Genomic DNA, 18,471 nt, shown 5'->3' with positions numbered 1-18,471 from the left:
CCGAGAATAATGACTTTTTATGCCAGCAGAGCTTTGCATGTTGTCTGCATTAGAAAGTGAGCGATGAGATGTGCACAAATATGCACTCCCTCTTAGGTTCAGCCTATATCCCTGTGAGATGTCAAGAAACAAACCTCTCCAAACTCAAACACCTCAAGAATGGTGCAAGGAACTATATCAGGTTAAAGAGGAAGATTGGAAAAGGGAATGCTAAATAGAGCGCCAATAAAAGCATTTGTTAGAACTAGTATCAACCAGTGTTAATTTCGTTGACTAAAACTACACTAAAATGAGAATAAAACTAAAGAAATTCTGATGACTAAAATAAGACTAAAATTTTAGTCAAGCGACTATGACTAAAACTAAATAAAAATAACATTTTAGTCAAAAGACTATGACTAAAACTAAATCCAAATTTGCTGTCAAAATGAACACTTTATGCAAGGTGTTATAATTAATCCCATATCTAATTACTGCTCTTTTAAAAAAAAAAAAAAGTAAGGCTATCTTCTTGTTTATTTACGAAACTTGGTTTTATTTAATTCTAAGATAAAGACACGTTATATACCACAACAGTTAAATCTGTATTGCATGTTCAAACCTTAATAACACAAATAAAAACAGGTTAATACATAATGATTTTGGAAGTTCTAGAGCAGTGTTAATTTTGTTGCCGAAATTTTTTTGAATCTGTGAACAATCAATTGATTCTTCCTATAGAAATAAGAGTATGGGTTTAAAGGGACAGTCAACACCAGAATTTTTTATGTTTAAAAAGAAAGATAATCCCTTTATTACCCATTCCCCAGTTTTGCATAACCAACACAGTTATAATAATACACGTTTTACCTCTGTAATTGGCTTGTATATAAGATTCTGCTGACTGCCCCCTTATTTCAGTTCTTTTGACAGACTTGCATTTTAGCCAATCAGTGCTCACTCCTAGGTCACTTCACGTGCATGAGCTCAATGTTATCTATATGAAACACATGAACTAATGCCCCTCTAGTGGTCAAAATGCATTCAGATTAGAGGCAGTCTTCAAGGTCTAAGAAATTAGCATATGAACCTCCTAGGTTTAGCTTTCAACTAAGAATACCAAGAGAACAAAGCAAAATTGTTGATAAAAGTAAATTGGGAAGTTGTTTAAAATTGCATGCTCTATTTAAATCATGAAAGTTTTTTTGGACTTGACTGTCCCTTTAAGTTATGCTGTGCCTATGCTAGCTGCAAAAACTTTTTGTTGTGTTGAGTTACGTGATACCTGTTTTATTTATTAACAGAGAACTGTTAAAGTTTTTGTATTTGATAATATGTGCAATGGCGTTACAGCCAATACAGTTTACAGTTTGTTTTTTTATATTTTAAAGTTGCACTTCTGTTTGTTTATGAAACTTGGTTTTAGTTACTTTTAAATTTAATAAAGTTGTATATCACAATGGCTAAATCTGTGTCTGTATTGCATGTTTAACCCTTTCATGCCAGGGTTAACTTGTCTACATTGGAACAACTGTTCCGATGTAAACAAATTTAAATCTTGTGATCGTGCAAGTGATCACGAGATTTCAATAATGGGATCGCGTCAGGGGGCGCCCCTATGATGCTAGGCACGCCTTAGAGACCGCAACCCCATCAGGGAAGCACCAGTGGCTTCAGGAAAGCCAAGCAGTTAGGACGTTGTATTTCGTCCTTCAGCGTTAAAGTCCAGCAATATTCGGACGAAATACAACGTCCTAACGGTGTTAAAGGGTTAAACCTTAATACCATAAATAATAACAGGTGTTAAGTTTACTCCTGGAGTATATAATGAGTTTGGAAATTATAGACAATTAAATAATGCATTACACTTTAACTAAACCCCTTACATTTTAGTTGACTAAAATCTACTGGAGATTTAATCGACTAAAACTAGACTAAAACTAAAAGAATTCAGATGACTAAAATATAACTAAAACTAAAATTAACATTATGCAACCCTGCATTACTGTGTATTTAACGTCCGCAAAGTGATTAAACACACAGTAAAAGTACAGCTCAGGCACTTCTGATTCTAAATGCAAAACCACTGCTGTGTCCAAGCACAAAACCACTGCTGATTGGATCAGCAGCAGTTTTCCGCACAGGACAGCGGTGTATGTAATTTTTTTACTATTATGGCTCTTTAAAGGGACAGTCAAGTACAAAAAAAACTTTCATGATTTAATTAGGGAATGCAATTTTAAACAACTTCTCAATTTACTTTCATCACCAATTTTGCTTTGTTCTCTTGGAATTCTTAGTTGAAAGCTAAACCTATGAGGTTCATATGCTAATTTCTTAGACTTTGAAGACTGCCTCTAATCTGAATGCATTTTGACCACTAGAGGGCATAAGTTCATGTGTTTCATATAGATAACATTGAGCTCATGCACGTGAAGTGACCTAGGAGTGAGAACTGATTGGCTAAAATGCAAGTCTGTCAAAAGAACTGAAATAAAGGGGCAGTCAGCAGAAGCTTAGATACAAGATAATTAGAGAGGTAAAACGTGTATTATATAACTAAGTTGGTTATGCAAAAATGGGGAATGGGTAATAAAGGGATTATCTTTCTTTTTAAACAACACAAATTATTGTGTTGACTGTCCCTTTAACCTCTGTAATGTTAGACAAGGGGCCCCACAATAAGATAAAAACAAAAAACACTGTTTGTTCCCACACATATTATCAATTATACCAAAATGTGTTTGATGTATGCCATAATTTTATAGGTAAATCTGGAGACCGAGTTCGCAAACCCTGTGAAATCTAAGGATCCTGCGATTAACATTTGTACAGGTCTCCTTGCCAGCTTCTTCAAGGACCAGCAGAAACAGGATAGCCACAAACTGTGGAGACCCTTGATAAGGTATGTATATCCTTAGGGGAACTCTCAGAGAAAAGGCCTAACATATCGGGGGGACTACATGATGTAACTACCGAGAAGGAATGACTGGGAAGGTCAAAGTTCTTTCTCTAGCTGTGCAAAGCAACACTTCAACTGCAACAGAGCTAAATCCCACTAGTAGAAACAGAACTGAAACAATCAAGTATATGTTGGAGAGGGCGGCACTTTAAATGCTTCTGGGGGATTAATACATACTTCGATAAGACACAAAGCAGTTGACAACAGTAAAAATTGAATACTATGTCACAACAAGTAAGAGAGACAAAAGGTTGTATTGTAATATGTGTTTTAATGTGACCCAAATTTAAGTACCTGATGTTGAAAATGCTTCTTAACACCCAGATTATAATAGATCTGAATCTGAAAATGGATTATTGGAATAAGAAAACAATTCCGAAAAGATGAATATAAAAGTTGTAATCTACCTCATTATTATTTAAATTTACATGTTGAATTTTTAATATAATAAAGCATTTGATGTTTTTGAATATATTTTATGAACTCAAACCTCATGTGTTTTGGTTGTGAATTAATTTTTGGGGGTTTATGATTACAATAACAAGTTGCCTTTGACAGCTGACCTAAAATTACTGAAAATCTGGACTAATTTACCTAATTTGCTTTGTTTATTAAAGGGACAGTCAACACCAGAATTGTTGTTGTTTTAAAAGATAGATAATCCCTTAATTACCAATTCCCCAGTTTTGCATAACCAACACGGTTAAAATTATACACGTTTTACCTCTGTAATTACCTTGCATCTAAGCCTCTGCAGACTGCCCCCTTATTTCCGTTCTTTTGACAGACTTGCATTTTAGCCAATCAGAGCTGTCTCCATGGTAAATTCACGAGCATGAGCTCAATGTTATCTATATGAAACACATGAACTAATGCCCTCTAGTGGTGAAAACTGTCAAAATGCCATGAGAGAAGAGGCGGCCTTTAGGGGCTTAGAAATTAGCAAATGAACCTCCTAGGTTTAGCTTTCAACTAAGAATACCAAGAGAACAAAGCAAAATTGGTGATAAAGGTAAATTGGAAAGTTGTTTAAAATTACATGCCCTATCTGAATCATGAAAGCTTTTTTTGGACTTGACTGTCCCTTTAATGCACTTTAACAATACAATAAACATTTTTTTCATTTAATAGTCATCGTAAAAACTAAAAATTTTTTTATCTTTCAAGATTTTCTCACTAGAATGGATTGCAAAACTTCTCTAGATCAGGGTTCTTCAAACCACGGGCTGGAACCCATTACTGGGTCACAACACCAACTGTGTGTGTATGTTATATGAGATTGTTTGTCATGGGAGATTGTGTGTATGTGTTGTATGAGTGTGTGTGGTGTATGTGTTGTATGAGAGTGTGTGGTTTGTGTGTTGTATGAGAGTGTGTGGTTTGTGTGTGTTATATGAGAGTTTGTGTGGTGTGTGTGTTGTTTGAGAATGCGTTTGTTATATGAGATTGTGTGTGTGTATTGTATGTGTGTGTGTTATATGAGAGTGTGTGTGGTGTAGATTGTGTGGGTTATATGAATGAGTGTGTGTGTTATATGAGTGTGTGGTGTGTGTGTGTGTTGTAGAAGATTGTGTGTGTTATATGAGAGTGTGTGGTTTGTGTGTGTTATACGAGAGTGTGTGTCGGTTGTATGTGTGTGGGTTGTATGAGACTGTGTGGTTTGTTTGTGTTATATAAAAGTGTATGTGGTGTGTGTTGTATGAGTTTGTGTGTGGTATGAGAGTATATGTGATGTGTTTTGTATAAGAGTGTGATGTGTTTTGTATAAGAGTGTGTGTGTTGTATGAGTGTGTGTGTTGTATGAGAGTGTGTGTGTGTTGTAGGAATGTGTGGGGTGTGTATGTTGTATAAGAGTGTGTAGTGTATGTGTTGTATAAGAGTATGAGAGTGTGTGTGTGTTGCATGAGTTTGTGTGTGGTGTGTGTGTGTGTGTTGTATGAGAGTATGTGGTGTGTGTGTGTTGTATGAGTTTGTGTGTGTGTGGTGTGTGTGTGTGTGGTGTGTGTGTGTTGTATGAGAGAGTGTGGTGTGTGTGTGTTGTATGAGAGAGTGTGGTGTGTTTTATATAGGAGTGTGTGGTGTGTGTTTTGTATGTGACTGTTATTACCTTTTACAACACTTGCAAGTTTGACTACGATCAGGAATAAAAGTACACACAATTGGAGCTATCTTTTTGTATATGACTTCAGAAATTTTCAGACCAAGCATAAAAATAGGGTAGCAAAGTTATGTGGTACCATAGCACTGGGTCCTGGGGAAAAAAGTTTAAAGAACGCTGTTCTAATGAACATACAGGTTGACCTCCTTGCTCCCATTTTTAATTATAGCTAATTTATTGCACTCATTCTTGGAACCTGGAAGTATCTAAGTATTTTAAAGAAAACTCGCAATACATATTTTGTTTCATGTTATTGTTATTATGATCAATTAATTTACAGTTCTGGATACCAACAATGCTTTGTGTAATGAATTATAGTTGGTAAGAAAAAATTTACCAAAATGTGGCAAAGGACAAATAAATAAGCAAGGACTTTATTTGACGTTTTATATGGAATTTTTAATTCAGATTATTCACCCTTGTTCCTTATCCACAAAATTTGGCTCAATATTTTGTTCTTTTTTTTTTTAACATATAATAGTGCCATATTATCTAAAGCTTTGTATTGTAAAAATCTAATAAAAACCCAATTGAGTAAAAAAATAAACAAAATAAATGTGTGTGATATTTACCATTCATCCTGGATGTTGTCTGTCAGTCTGAATAGTTGTTCCTGTCCCTCTGCTTGAGTATCTGAATATCTCGGTAACAGTCCCTGGGGACTTGTACAACAGCGCGGCCTCCTGACCCTTTGAACTTGCATCCTATAAAACAGACAGATGTGTTTGAGGTTAAAAAGTAAACTACAAATTACTTGTGCAATTTTCATTTGCGCAATGATTCTCACGGTTATATGGAACTACTTTTGACATTATAAATGGATTCCTTAAAGGAACAGTAAACACCTTGTAACTACAACATTTTTCTGCAGTATTCAATAGATTAACATATCAAATTAAACATTTGTTTGCTGCAATTGTTATTCAGTGGCTTGCAACTGTTGTGTTAATAAAGTATATGTTGTTTGGTTTCAGCAGATAGATATGTGTCAAGGTTAGGCTTGTGAAGCCTGCCATGTGCTCTTTTATTTCCTTGCGCCTAGATTTAGAGTTTTGTGTTAGAAGGGGTGCGTTAGCTACGCGTGTTTCCCCCCCCCCCCCCGCACCTTTTAAACAACGCTGGTATTTAGATTTCTCAGAAGGGCTGCGTTAGGCTCCAAAAAGGGAGTGTACAGGCATATTTACCGCCACTTCAACTCTCAATACCAGCGTTGCTTACGGACGCGGCCAGCTTCAAAAACGTGCTTGTGCACGATTTCCCCATAGAAAACAATGGGGCAGTTTGAGCTGAAAAAAAACCTAACACCTGCAAAAAAAGCAGCGTTCAGCTCCTAACGCAGCCCCATTGTTTCCTATGGGGAAACACTTCCTAAGTCTGCACCTAACACCCTAACATGTACCCCGAGTCTAAACACCCCTAACCTTACACTTATTAACCCCTAATCTGCCGCCCCCGCTATCGCTGACCCCTGCATATTATTAGTAACCCCTAATCTGCCGCTCCGTACACCGCCGCAACCTACATTATCCCTATGTACCACTAATCTGCTGCCCCCAACATCGCTGACCCCTATATTATATTTATTACACCCTAATCTGCCCCCCCCCAACGTCGCCGCTACCTACCTCACTGCTACTATAATAAATGTATTAACCCGTAATCCGCCTCACTCCCAACTCAAAAACCCTATAATAAATTTTATTAACCCCTAATATGCCCTCCCTAACATCGCCGACACCTAACTTCAAGTATTAACCCCTAATCTGCCGACCGGACCTCGCCGCTACTCTAATAAATGTATTAACCCCTAAAGCTAAGTCTAACACTAACACCCCCCTAAATTAAATATAATTTAAATCTAACAAAATAAAATAAATCTTATTAAATAAATTAATCCTATTTAAAAACTAAATACTTACCTGTAAAATAAACCCTAATATAGCTACAATATAAATAATAATTATATTGTAGCTATTTTAGGATTTATTTTTATTTTACAGGCAACTTTGTATTTATTTTAACTAGGTACAATAGCTTTTAAATAGTTATTAACTATTTAATAGCTACCTAGTTAAAATAATTACAAAATTACCTGTAAAATAAATCCTAACCTAAGTTACAATTAAACCTAACACTACACTATCAATAAATTAATTAAATAAACTACCTACAATTATCTACAATTAAATCAACTAAACTAAATTAAAAAACAAACACTAAATTACAAAAAATAAAAAAAGATTACATGAATTTTAAACTAATTACACCTACTCTAAGCCCCCCAAAATAAAAAAATGCCATACCCTATTCTAAAATAAAAATTTAACAGCTCTTTTACCTTACCAGCCCTTAAAAGGGCCTTTTACGGGGCATGCCCCAAAGAAAACAGCTCTTTTGCATTTAAATAAACATACAATACCCCCCCCAACATTACAACCCACCACTCACATACCCCTAATCTAACCCTATCCCCCCTTAAAAAACCTAACACTAAGCCCCTGAAGATCTTCCTACCTTATCTTCACCACGCCGGGTATCACCGATCCGTCCAGAAGAGGCTCCGAAGTCTTCATCCTATCCGTCCAGAAGAGGGTCTGAAGTCTTCATGCTATCCGGCAAGAAGAGGGCATCCGGACCGGTAGACATCTTCATCCAGACGGCATCTTCTATCTTCTTCCATCCGGCACGGAGCGGGACCATCTTGAAGCAGCCGACGTGGATCCATCCTCTTCTTCCGGCGACTCCCGACGAATGAAGGTTCCTTTAAGTGACGTCATCCAAGATGGCGTCCCTCGAATTCCGATTGGCTGATAGGATTCTATCAGCCAATCGGAATTAAGGTAGGAAAAATCTGATTGGCTGATTGAATAAGCCAATCAGATTCAAGTTCAATCCGATTGGCTGATCCAATCAGCCAATCAGATTGAGCTCGCATTCTATTGGCTGATCGGAACAGCCAATAGAATGCGAGCTCAATCTGATTGGATCAGTCAATCGGATTGAACTTGAATCTGATTGGCTGATTCAATCAGCCAATCAGATTTTTCCTACCTTAATTCCGATTGGCTGATAGAATCCTATCAGCCAATCGGAATTCGAGGGACGCCATCTTGGGTGACGTCACTTAAAGGAACCTTCATTCGTCGGGAGTCGCCGGAAGAAGAGGATGGATCCGCGTCGGCTGCTTCAAGATGGTCCCGCTCCGCGCCGGATGGAAGAAGATAGAAGATGCCGCCTGGATGAAGATGTCTACCGGTCCAGATGCCCTCTTCTTGCCGGATAGGATGAAGACTTCGGACCCTCTTCTGGACCTTTTCTTGCCGGATAGGATGAAGACTTCGGAGCTTCTTCTGGACGGATCGGTGATACCCGGGTGTGGTGAAGATAAGGTAGGAAGATCTTCAGGGGCTTAGTGTTAGGTTTTTTTAAGGGGGGTTTGGGTTAGATTAGGGGTATGTGGGTGGTGGGTTGTAATGTTGGGGGGGGGGGTATTGTATGTTTATTTAAATGCAAAAGAGCTGATTTCTTTGGGGGCATGCCCCGCAAAAGGCCCTTTTAAGGGCTGGTAAGGTAAAAGAGCTGTTACATTTTTATTTTAGAATAGGGTAGGGCATTTTTTTATTTTGGGGGGATTTGTTATTTTTTTAGGGGGCTTAGAGTAGGTGTAATTAGTTTAAAATTCATGTAATCTTTTTTTATTTTTTGTAATTTAGTGTTTTTTTTTTGTAATTTAGTTTAGTTGATTTAATTGTAGATAATTGTAGGTAGTTTATTTAATTAATTTATTGATAGTGTAGTGTTAGGTTTAATTGTAACTTAAGTTAGGATTTATTTTACAGGTAATTTTGTAATTATTTTAAATAGGTAGCTATTAAATAGTTAATAACTATTTAATAGCTATTGTACCTAGTTAAAATAAATACAAAGTTGCCTGTAAAATAAATATAAATCCTAAAATAGCTACAATGTAATTATTATTTATATTGTAGCTATATTAGGGTTTATTTTACAGTTAAGTATTTAGTTTTAAATAGGATTAATGTATTTAATAAGATTTATTTTATTTCGTTAGATTTAAATTATATTTAACTTAGGGGGGTGTTAGTGTTAGGGTTAGACTTGGCTAACCCATGACATTTATTAGAGTAGCGGCGAGGTCCGGTCGGCAGATTAGGGGTTAATACTTGAAGTTAGGTGTCAGCGATGTTAGGGAGGGCAGATTAGGGGGTTAATAAAATTTATTATAGGGTTTTTGAGGCAGGAGTGAGGCGGTTTAGGGGTTAATACATTTATTATAGTAGCAGCGAGGTCCGGTCGGCAGATTAGGGGTTGAAAAGTGTAGGTAGGTAGCGGCGACGTTGGTGGGGGCAGATTAGGGGTTAATAAATATCATGTAGGTGTCGGTGATGTTAGGGGCAGCAGATTAGGAGTACATAGGGATAATGTAGGTTGCGGCGGTGTGTGGTCGGCAGATTAGGGGTTAAAAATTTTTAATAGAGTGGCAGCGATGTGGGGGGGGCCTCGGTTTAGGGGTACATAGGTAGTTTATGGGTGTTAGTGTACTTTAGAGCACAGTAGTTAAGAGCTTTATGAACCGGCGTTAGCCCATAAAGCTCTTAACTCCTGGCTTTTTTCTGTGGCTGGAGTCTTGTCGTTAGAGTTCAAACGCTCACTTCAGCCAAGACTTTAAATACCGGCGTTAGAAAGATCCCATTGAAAAGATAGGATACGCAATTGACGTAAGGGGATCTGCGGTATGGAAAAGTCGCGGCTGGAAAGTGAGCGTTAGACCCTTACCTACAAGACTAAATACCAGCAGTAGGCCAAAACCAGCGTTAGGACCCCCTAACGCTGGTTTTGACAGCTAACGCAGAACTCTAAATCTAGGCGTCTATGTTTAAACTTAAAGGGACAGTCAAGTCCAAAAAAAACTTTCATGATTTAAATAGGGAATGTCCGGTCTTCAAAAACTGTAAGTGTATCTTCGGGGGTGTTAGGTTTTATTAAGGATTTATTGGGTGGGTTTTCTTTTTAGATTAGGGTTTGGGCACAGAAAAAGAGCTAAATGCCCTTTTAAGGGCAATGCCCATCCAAATTCCCTATTCAGGGCAATGGGGAGCTTAGGTTTTTTATATAGGATTTTATTTGGGGAGTTTGGTTGTGTGGGTGGTGGGTTTTACTGTTGGGGGGTTGTTTGTATTTTTTTTTTACAGGTAAAAGAGCTGATTTCTTTGGGGCAATGCCCCGCAAAAACATAATTTATGTAAGAACTTACCTGATAAATTCATTTCTTTCATATTAGCAAGAGTCCATGAGCTAGTGACGTATGGGATATACATTCCTACCAGGAGGGGCAAAGTTTCTCAAACCTCAAAATGCCTATAAATACACCCCTCACCACACCCACAAATCAGTTTAACGCATAGCCAAGAAGTGGGGTGATAAGACAAAAGTGCGAAAGCATACAAAATAAGGAATTGGAATAATTGTGCTTTATACAAAAAAATCATAACCACCAGAAAAAAGGGTGGGCCTCATGGACTCTTGCTAATATGAAAGAAATGAATTTATCAGGTAAGTTCTTACATAAATTATGTTTTCTTTCATGTAATTAGCAAGAGTCCATGAGCTAGTGACGTATGGGATAATGAATACCCAAGATGTGGATCTTCCACGCAAGAGTCACTAGAGAGGGAGGGATAAAATAAAGACAGCCAATTCCGCTGAAAATAATCCACACCCAAAATAAAGTTTAAATCTTATAATGAAAAAAACTGAAATTATAAGCAGAAGAATCAAACTGAAACAGCTGCCTGAAGTACTTTTCTACCAAAAACTGCTTCAGAAGAAGAAAACACAACAAATGATAGAATTTAGTAAAAGTATGCAAAGAAGACCAAGTTGCTGCTTTGCAAATCTGATCAACCGAAGCTTCATTCCTAAATGCCCAGGAAGTAGAAACTGACCTAGTAGAATGAGCTGTAATCCTTTGAGGCGGAGTTTTACCCGACTCGACATAAGCATGATGAAGCAAAGACTTTAACCAAGACGCCAAAGAAATGGCAGAGGCCTTCTGACCTTTCCTAGAACCGGAAAAGATAACAAATAGACTAGAAGTCTTTCGGAAATTTTTAGTAGCTTCAACATAATATTTCAAAGCTCTAACTACATCCAAAGAATGCAACAATCTTTCCTTCGAATTCTTAGGATTAGGACACAATGAAGGAACCACAATTTCTCTACTAATGTTGTTAGAATTCACAACCTTAGGTAAAAATGTAAAAGAAGTTCGCAACACCGCCTTATCCTGATGAAAAATCAGAAAAGGAGACTCACAAGAAAGAGCAGATAAATCAGAAACTCTTCTAGCAGAAGAGATGGCCAAAAGAAACAAAACTTTCCAAGAAAGTAATTTAATGTCCAGCGAATGCATAGGTTCAAATGGAGGAGCTTGAAGAGCCCCCAGAACCAAATTCAAACTCCAAGGAGGAGAAATTGACTTAATAACAGGTTTTATACGAACCAAAGCTTGTACAAAACAATGAATATCAGGAAGATTAGCAATCTTTCTGTGAAAAAGAACAGAAAGAGCAGAGATTTGTCCTTTCAAGGAACTTGCAGACAAACCTTTATCCAAACCATCCTGAAGAAACTGTAAAATTCTAGGAATTCTAAAAGAATGCCAAGAAAAAAGATGAGAAAAACACCAAGAAATGTAAATCTTCCAGGCTCGATAATATATCTTCCTAGATACAGATTTACAAGCCTGTAACATAGTATTAATCAGAGAGTCAGAGAAACCTCTATGACTGAGAATCAAGCGTTCAATCTCCATACCTTCAAATTTAAGGATTTGAGATCCTGATGGAAAAAAGGACCTTGTGAAAGAAGGTCTGGTCTTAACGGAAGAGTCCACGGTTGGCAAGTGGCCATCCGGACAAGATCTGCATACCAAAACCTGTGAGGCCATGCTGGAGCCACCAGCAGAACAAACAAGCACTCCTTTAGAATCTTGGAAACTACTCTTGGAAGAAGAACTAGAGGCGGAAAGAAATAGGCAGGATGATACTTCCAAGGAAGTGACAATGCATCCACTGCCTCCGCCTGAGGATCCCTGGATCTGGACAGATACCTGGGAAGCTTCTTGTTTAGATGAGAAGCCACCAGATCTATTTCTGGAAGTCCCCACATTTGAATAATCTGAAGAAATACCTCTGGGTGAAGAGACCATTCGCCCGGATGTACCGTTTGGCGACTAAGATAATCCGCTTCCCAATTGTCTATACCTGGGATATGAACCGCAGAAATTAGACAGGAGCTGGATTCCGCCCATACCAGAATTCGAGATACTTCTTTCATAGCCAGAGGACTGTAAGTCCCTCCTTGATGATTGACATATGCCACAGTTGTGACATTGTCCGTCTGAAAACAAATGAACGACTCTCTCTTTAGGAGAGGCCATGACTGAAGAGCTCTGAAAATTGCACGGAGTTCCAAAATATTGATTGGTAATCTCACCTCCTGAGATTCCCAAACCCCTTGTGCTGTCAGAGACCCCCAAACAGCTCCCCAACCTGTCAGACTTGCATCTGTTGAAATCACAGTCCAGGTTGGAAGAACAAAAGAAGCCCCCTGAACTAAACGACGAAGGTCTGTCCACCACGTCAGAGAGTATCGTACAATCGGTTTTAAAGATATTAATTGAGATATCTTTGTACAATCCCTGCACCATTGGTTCAGCATACAGAGCTGAAGAGGTCGCATGTGAAAACGAGCAAAGGGGACCGCGTCCAATGCAGCAGTCATAAGACCTAGAATTTCCATGCATAAGGCTACCAAAGGGAAAGATTGAGACTGAAGGTTTCGACAAGCTGAAACCAATTTCAGACGTCTCTTGTCCGTCAGAGACAGAGTCAAGGACACTGAATCTATCAGGAGACCTAAAAAGGTTACCCTTGTCTGAGGAATCAACTAACTTTTTGGTAAATTGATCCTCCAACCATGTTCTAGAAGAAACAACACTCATAAAAGACTGGAAAGGTTCTTTCTAGTGAAAATGAGCAAAGGGAATTGAATCCAATGCTGTGGCCATAAGACCTAAACTTCTATGCATATATAGCAACTGAAGAAAATAATAGAGACTAAAGGTACTGACAGACGGAACCCAATAGAATAATTCCTTGTCTGATAGAGACAAAGACAGTGACACAAACTATCTGGAAACCTAAAAAAGGTGACCCTTGTGTGAGGAATCAAGAGCTTTCGAAAAAAAGATCCTCTAACTATGTCCTGAAGGGCAAGTGAATCATATGAGATTCCGCATCCTCAGAAAATAATCTGAATGAAAACAGAAAAATGAAAATATGCATTTATTGTATCTAATGAAAACAAATAATGCTATCAATGACCATAAAAAGGCAAAATAGTTTGAATAAAACTCCAAACCCGGTTCCTAAAAAAGGAACTGGAAGAAATACCCCAGAAGATTCCAGGTCTGAGCAGCGCTTGAACCCCATGGGTGCCCAGCCATGCTTCAACAGTACCCAAAATATATAGGACAGAAACACACTAAAAGAAAGTGTTAGCCTTACTGGAATAAAATCAAAGACATTTGGACAAAATAGAACCAAATAAATTTCAAAGAAGTCTTAACCTGCCCTTTACCAGCCAAGCTGGAATACGGCACGTACATCGCAATATTAGGGAGCTGATTTCGAACCCCAATTATAAACATGTTACTTGGGAAAGAACTCAGGAATTCGTTCCTTAATAAGAACAACCAAACTAGTATAAGCTTAAAGTTTTAGTCTTAGAACTCAATCTTGAAGCCCAGAGTAACAGTTAAGAATTGAATCCAATTATAAAACAAATAATTGATTATCTTAGAACAAAAGAAATATGGATTTTTTTTTTATTTTTTTTTTTAAATCACAAAATTCTTCTAGCTAAAATAGCTAAAGACATAGATTAACCCTCATTTGCGAAAATATTCAATAAAATGAAGACACAAATGAAAATATTAGCATGATAGACCAGTTAAAGGAACAGTCAATACAGTGGACTTGCATAATCAATAAATGCAAAACAACAAGACAAATGCAACAGCACCTAGTCTAGTAAATGTTGTCCCTTAAGAATGCTAAAATAAATCATAATCTGATACTTGATCTTAAAGTAAACAGAACAAAAATGAAGCAATTGCAACATCCAAATAATCACAGGACCAAGAAAAGTACCTGAAACTAAATAATTTTCCATAAATAAGATACAACCATCTAAAGGAAAATAAATACTATTTTGCTATAGAAACAATAGCATAATTAGTAGGAGTAGAGATAGCCCCAATACATTGGAGAACCCTCCAAATTGAATTTAACTGCTGGCAAAGAATATAGTTTAAAACCTTAGAAGAAGGAATAAAAGAAAATTCTCAGCCTATTCCATTCCCTAGTATGAGGAATTGGAAAGAAAACTTCTGAAAACACAGAAGAATAAATAAGCAGAAATAGTGTCAGCTAGTCTTAAAGAACTAGTTACCTTAATATCCAAAATAATCAACACCTTTTCAACAAAGAACAAATGTACTTTAATAAAGAAATAATAAAAAAGTAGATTTGTTAGTGTCAATATCTGATGAAGAAAATTCTGAAAGAGAAAAAAAATCATCAGAGAAGGATAAATTAGTATGTTGTTGGTCATTTGAAACTTCAATAATTAAAAAAGAAGTGAAAGAGACCTAAAATTTTTATTAGAAGGCACGAAGTCAGACAAAGCCTTTAAAATAGAATCAGAAAAATATTTCTTATAAATCTTTTAAATATTTCTTGTACGTAAGATGTAAGAATGGCAATAAAGCATAAATACTAATGGATTCTGCATGTAAAAGTATATCATAATAACTTATTACAAACCATAGCTAAAGATAAACATTTATAACATTTAAAATAAATGAACTTAGCTTTGGTAGAACTGAACTCAGTTAAGCGTTTTTCCAGAAGTAGCTTTTGATCCAGGGTCAATCTGAGACATCTTGCAATATGTAATAGAAAAAACAACATATAAAGCAAAATTGATCAAATTCCTTAAATGACAGTTTCAGGAATGGGAAAAAAAATGCCAATGAACAAGCTTCTAGCAACCAGAAGCAATAAACAATGAGACTTAAATAATGTGGAGACAATAATGACGCCCATATTTTTTAGCGCCAAAAAAGACGCCCACATTATTTGGCGCCTAAATGCTTTTAGCGCCAAAAATGACGCCACATCCAGTAACGCTGACACTTTTGGCGCTAAAACGTCAAAAATGACGCAACTTCCGGAGACAAGTACGACGCCGGAAATAACGTTGAAAATTTTTTGCGCCAAAAAAGTCCGCGCCAAGAATGACGCAATAAAATGAAGCATTTTCAGCCCCCGCGAGCCTAACAGCCCACAGAGAAAAAAGTCAAATTTTAAGGTAAGAAAAAAATTGATTATTCAAATGCATTATCCCAAATAATGAAACTGACTGTCTGAAATAAGGAATATTGAACATCCTGAATCAAGGCAAATAAATGTTTAAACACAAATATTTAGAACTTTATATAAAAGCGCCCAACCATAGCATAGAGTGTCACAAAAATAAGATTTACTTACCCCAGGACACTCATCTACATGTAGTAGAAAGCCAAACCAGTACTGAAACGAGAATCAGTAGAGGTAATGGTATATAAGAGTATATCGTCGATCTGAAAAGGGAGGTAAGAGATGAATCTCTACGACCGATAACAGAGAACCTATGAAATAGACCCCATAGAAGGAGATCATTGAATTCAAATAGGCAATACTCTCCTCACATCCCTCTGACATTCGCTGCACGCTGAGAGGAAAACCAGGCTCCAACCTGCTGCGGAGCGCATATCAACGTAGAATCTAGCACAAACTTACTTCACCAGTTTGTAAAACTGATTTGTGGGTGTGGTGAGGGGTGTATTTATAGGCATTTTGAGGTTTGGGAAACTTTGCCCCTCCTGGTAGGAATGTATATCCCATACGTCACTAGCTCATGGACTCTTGCTAATTACATGAAAGAAAGGCCCTATTAAGGGCTATTGGCAGTATTTTGGGGGGCTTTTTAATTTTGATAGGGCTATTAGATTAGGTGTAATTAGTTTAAATATTTGATAATTTCTTTTTTATTTTGTGTAATTTAGTGTTTATTTTTTTGTAATTTAGTTAATTGTATTTAATTAATGTAATTTAATTTTAGTGAAATGTTAGGTGTTAGTGTGAGGCAGGTTATTAACTATTTACTAACTAGTCTACCTAGTTAAAATAAATACAAACTTAGCTGTGAAATAAAAATAAAACCTAAAATAGCTACAATGTAACTATTAGTTATATTGTAGCTAGCTTAGGGTTTATTTTACAGGTATTTAGATTTAAATAGGAATTATTTAGTTAATGATAGTAATTTTTATTTAGATTTATTTTAATTATATTAGGGGTGTTAGGGTTAGACTTAGGGTTAGGGGTTAATAGCTTTAGTATAGAGGCGGCGGTGACATTGGGGCGGCAGATTAGGGGTTAATAATATTTAACTAGTGTTTGCGATGCGAGAGTGTGGCGGTTTAGGGGTTAATATGTTTATTATAGTGGGGCAATGTCCGGAGCGGCAGATTAGTGGTTAATATTTTTATTATAGTGTTTGCGATGCGGGAGGGCCTCGGTTTAGGGGTTAATAGGTAGTTTATGGGTGTTAGTGTACTTTTTAGCACTTTAGTAATGAGTTTTGTGCTACAGCTTTGTAGCGCAAAACCCATAACTACCGACTTTAGAAGGCGGTACGAATCTTGTCGGTATAGGCTGTACTGCTCACTTTTTGGCCTCCCAGGCAAAACTCGTAATACCAACGCTATGGAAATCCCATTGAAAAAGGACTTTTTGACAGGTTCAGTAGTTACGTTCCGTTACGGCCAAAAAAGTTTGCGGTACAGCTATACCTGCAAGACTCGTAATAGCAGCGGTAGTGAAAAAGCAACTTTATGAGCCATAACGCAAAACTCGTAATCTAGCCGAATGTTTGCTGTTTTATTTTGTTCCATTTTTTTTTTACACAATCTGTTTCTTTTTAGGATTACTTTGATTTAAAAGATTTGTTTTTACTTAAGGATCACTGTTACTTTAACCCCTGTTTTTGAGTTTTTATATGATGGTCACATTGAATCCCCACTGTAGGCCATTAAAATTTAATAAATAAGGTTGCAAACAGTGTGTGTGTGTTTTTTCCTCTAAACTCAATAGTCAAAAGGAAGAAGGGGTTATCCGCATGTAAATAAGGGCATTTTGGTATAGTTATGTAACTTAGATCTGCACATAGGGGCTCTCATGATGGACATTTATTCATGCTAGGTGATAACTATTACCACAGTGATCACCTGGTTATTAAACCTTATACAGGGGATTTCATTGTATTTTATACCCCAAGACCCACACCGTTTGAAAGAGAAGGCAATTAAAGGGACAGTCTAGTCAAAATTAAACTTTCATGATTCAGATAGGGCATGCATTTTTAAACAGCTTTCCAATTTACTTCTATTATCTAATTTGCTCAATTCTTTAGATATTGTGGCAAACCTAGCCACTTCTGGACTATAACGTAAGAAAGGTTGTCTGTGACAGACCCTTCGGTCAGGACTGAAAGTGTTAACTTTATTTTCTAACCACAAGTGGCTGGCTCCAGCTACAATCTAATTAATGCTTAGCATTCTATTGTTTGATCACCCCCAGAGAGAAACGCCTAAGTGATAAGGAGAGTCAAGAGTGTCCTGTGGTTGAAGTGTTTAAGTAATATAATCCTATTGTATCATGTCAAGGGCGCTTCTCCCTTTTATCTAATGTACAACATTCTTTCCACCCCCATCTGGGGGGGGGGGGTCAAAAACCTGTATAAATCTGTATGCTGCCTTCAAATAAAGTGTTATTCTGTTTAAAACCTGAAAACTGGCTGGGTTGTGAACTGCTGATTCCCTATGCAGGACATTGTTCCCTGGTGTTAACCCTTGGTATCCGGTTGGTACCGTTACAATTGGTGGCAAGCGACGGGATGAACCTTATCGCCCAGAAGAGCAACTACACAAGCCAGTAACCTCAGGAAGAGGGGGATTACTACAATACTGACTAAGATGGAAGGAGTACCAGGGACCGAAGTGAATGGAGATGGATTATTCTAAGCTAAAGAGACAAACGTAAAAGGAACTGCTAGAAGCCAGGGGAAAGATAGGCAGCAGCAAACCCAAGGCTATATTAATTGCTGAGCTGATGGAGGGAGACAGAGCTCGCAGCGCTACGCCTCCAGCAGCCATGGAGGAGACCCTATACCAGAGGGAAAT

General features: G+C 37.3%; 1 protein-coding gene across 3 annotated transcripts in view; it reads right to left on the bottom strand.

Moving 5' to 3' along the window:
- VPS13D (vacuolar protein sorting 13 homolog D) overlaps positions 1–18,471 on the bottom strand; it is a 1,255,097-nt gene that overhangs the window by 25,955 nt on the left and 1,210,671 nt on the right. For all 3 annotated transcript variants that reach the window (XM_053690423.1, XM_053690422.1, XM_053690424.1), the window contains one exon: positions 5,672–5,803. In XM_053690423.1, the coding sequence (XP_053546398.1) occupies positions 5,672–5,803 (132 nt within the window). The remainder of the gene's footprint in view (positions 1–5,671; positions 5,804–18,471) is intronic.

This window comes from Bombina bombina, chromosome 8 (genome assembly GCF_027579735.1).
Source record: "Bombina bombina isolate aBomBom1 chromosome 8, aBomBom1.pri, whole genome shotgun sequence".
Lineage (NCBI taxonomy): Eukaryota > Metazoa > Chordata > Amphibia > Anura > Bombinatoridae > Bombina > Bombina bombina.
This window is presented reverse-complemented; position numbering and strand designations above follow the sequence as displayed.